The sequence below is a fragment of the Myotis davidii genome, unplaced genomic scaffold (assembly GCF_000327345.1).
Source record: "Myotis davidii unplaced genomic scaffold, ASM32734v1 scaffold174, whole genome shotgun sequence".
NCBI lineage: Eukaryota > Metazoa > Chordata > Mammalia > Chiroptera > Vespertilionidae > Myotis > Myotis davidii.
Window position 1 is genome coordinate 2,369,466 of NW_006289087.1, and position 1,553 is coordinate 2,371,018.

Genomic DNA, 1,553 nt, shown 5'->3' on the forward strand with positions numbered 1-1,553 from the left:
TGGGCTTTCTCTTCTCTGGAACCCCACGGGCAGTGTTCAGGCCCATGTGGATTTTGAAAAGGATGATAAAGAAGAAGAAGGAAGAGAATGCGCTCAGATACCAAACTCGCCAGAGTCTACTGACCGCTGGTTCAACCGTCCTCCTTCCCATTGGCAGGCGATGCCCAACGCCTTCTCCTGGGTTCCTTCAATTAGCTTCGCACCCTTCTCTGTAACCCCGGCTCCTCCCCAGCCCTGTTCCCGCAGCCGGTCCCTCGGGGTGTCTCTCAGCCTTGAGGGAGGGTCCTCCTCAGCCCTATTCATGCCCCCCAACTCTCAGAAACCCACGAGGCGAAGGTGAGCTTTGGAAAGGTGACACTTGGCAAAGGGTGGCCTGGGGTGGTGGGAGGTGGTCTGAGATGCGTTCCTGGTAAGGAGCTGAGTTGGCCACGTGAAACGGTGGCCCAGCGCCTTCTTGGGCCACAGTGAGACGGGAAAGCCTCCTCTGTCACCTTCAGACCAGCCATGTCCCAGCATCGTGCCTGCCCCCCACCCCCCACGTGGCTGCTCCCTGGGGCTGCTCGGGGCTGTGGACGGTGCGTGCCCGCTTTCCCTTTCAACAGGCTCCTTGGCTCCTACGAGGCTCTCGCTGGTGGGTCCACGGTGGAGGGGTTTGAGGACTTCACGGGCGGCATCTCGGAGTTTTTTGACCTGAAGAAGCCACCGACCGGCCTGTTCCAGATCATCCGGAAGGCCCTCCGCGCGGGGTCCCTGCTGGCCTGCTCCATTGATGTGAGCTCCCCTCCCCACGAGTGGCCGGGAGGGGGCCGGGCGGGCCTTGGTCCGGAGCAGAGCCTGGGACTTCATGGGCAAGTCCGGTGGCACCTTGGTCCCAGCCCGTGGGAGCTGGGGCAGCCCTAATGAGTGGGTAGGAACTGGGGCTGGACTCACGGTGGGAGTCCCAATTTCCCCTCACTGGTGGGGCCCCTTCGGTACCGTGGAAATCGCCCCAAGAAGGCAGCCTTGGGTCCTGAATCCTCACCCTGCTTTGCTAGGCCTTGTTGGGAAGTAATTTTGGGATTTGGGGAAGCAAATGCGATGATTGACAACTCGATGGACTTGGAAAAAGCGAGAGGGTCTGAAACCAGGGGTCACACCCTGGCAGGGGGGTGGCTGTACGGGGTGCCAAGGTGGCATGGAGACCCTGGCCCCGTGGTCTGTGACCACCTGCTCCTCCTCTTCCTCCTGCTCACCTGGTGGCCTAGGCCTGTGGGTGACACTCTATGAAGATCCTAGCGGGACATGTGTGTTTCTGGTGGGGGATGACATGAGCATGGGGTGGGGGAGGAGGCTGTGGAACAGGGAGGATGCTGGGAAGCTCGATCCGTGAAAACAGTGAGAACCAGAACTCATCCAGGGCAGCCACGTGGGTCATTATCCCTCCTGCAGGCAGCGGGAGGAATGAGTTCCCGGCTCTGTGACATTTTAAAGACTTGGCAGCCACACAGCGCCCTGCTCGGAACGACAGGCCTAAGGAAAGGGGGTGGGGTCTCACGGAGAGGTTCCTTTTCCCT

General features: G+C 60.7%; 1 protein-coding gene across 2 annotated transcripts in view; it reads left to right on the forward strand.

Annotated features, from left to right (window-relative positions):
• The window catches only part of LOC102770085 (calpain-8), a 25,507-nt gene that overhangs the window by 9,847 nt on the left and 14,107 nt on the right, over window positions 1-1,553 (forward strand). For both annotated transcript variants that reach the window (XM_015562364.1, XM_015562365.1), the window contains exon 5: window positions 603-771. In XM_015562364.1, the coding sequence (XP_015417850.1) occupies window positions 603-771 (169 nt within the window). The remainder of the gene's footprint in view (window positions 1-602; window positions 772-1,553) is intronic.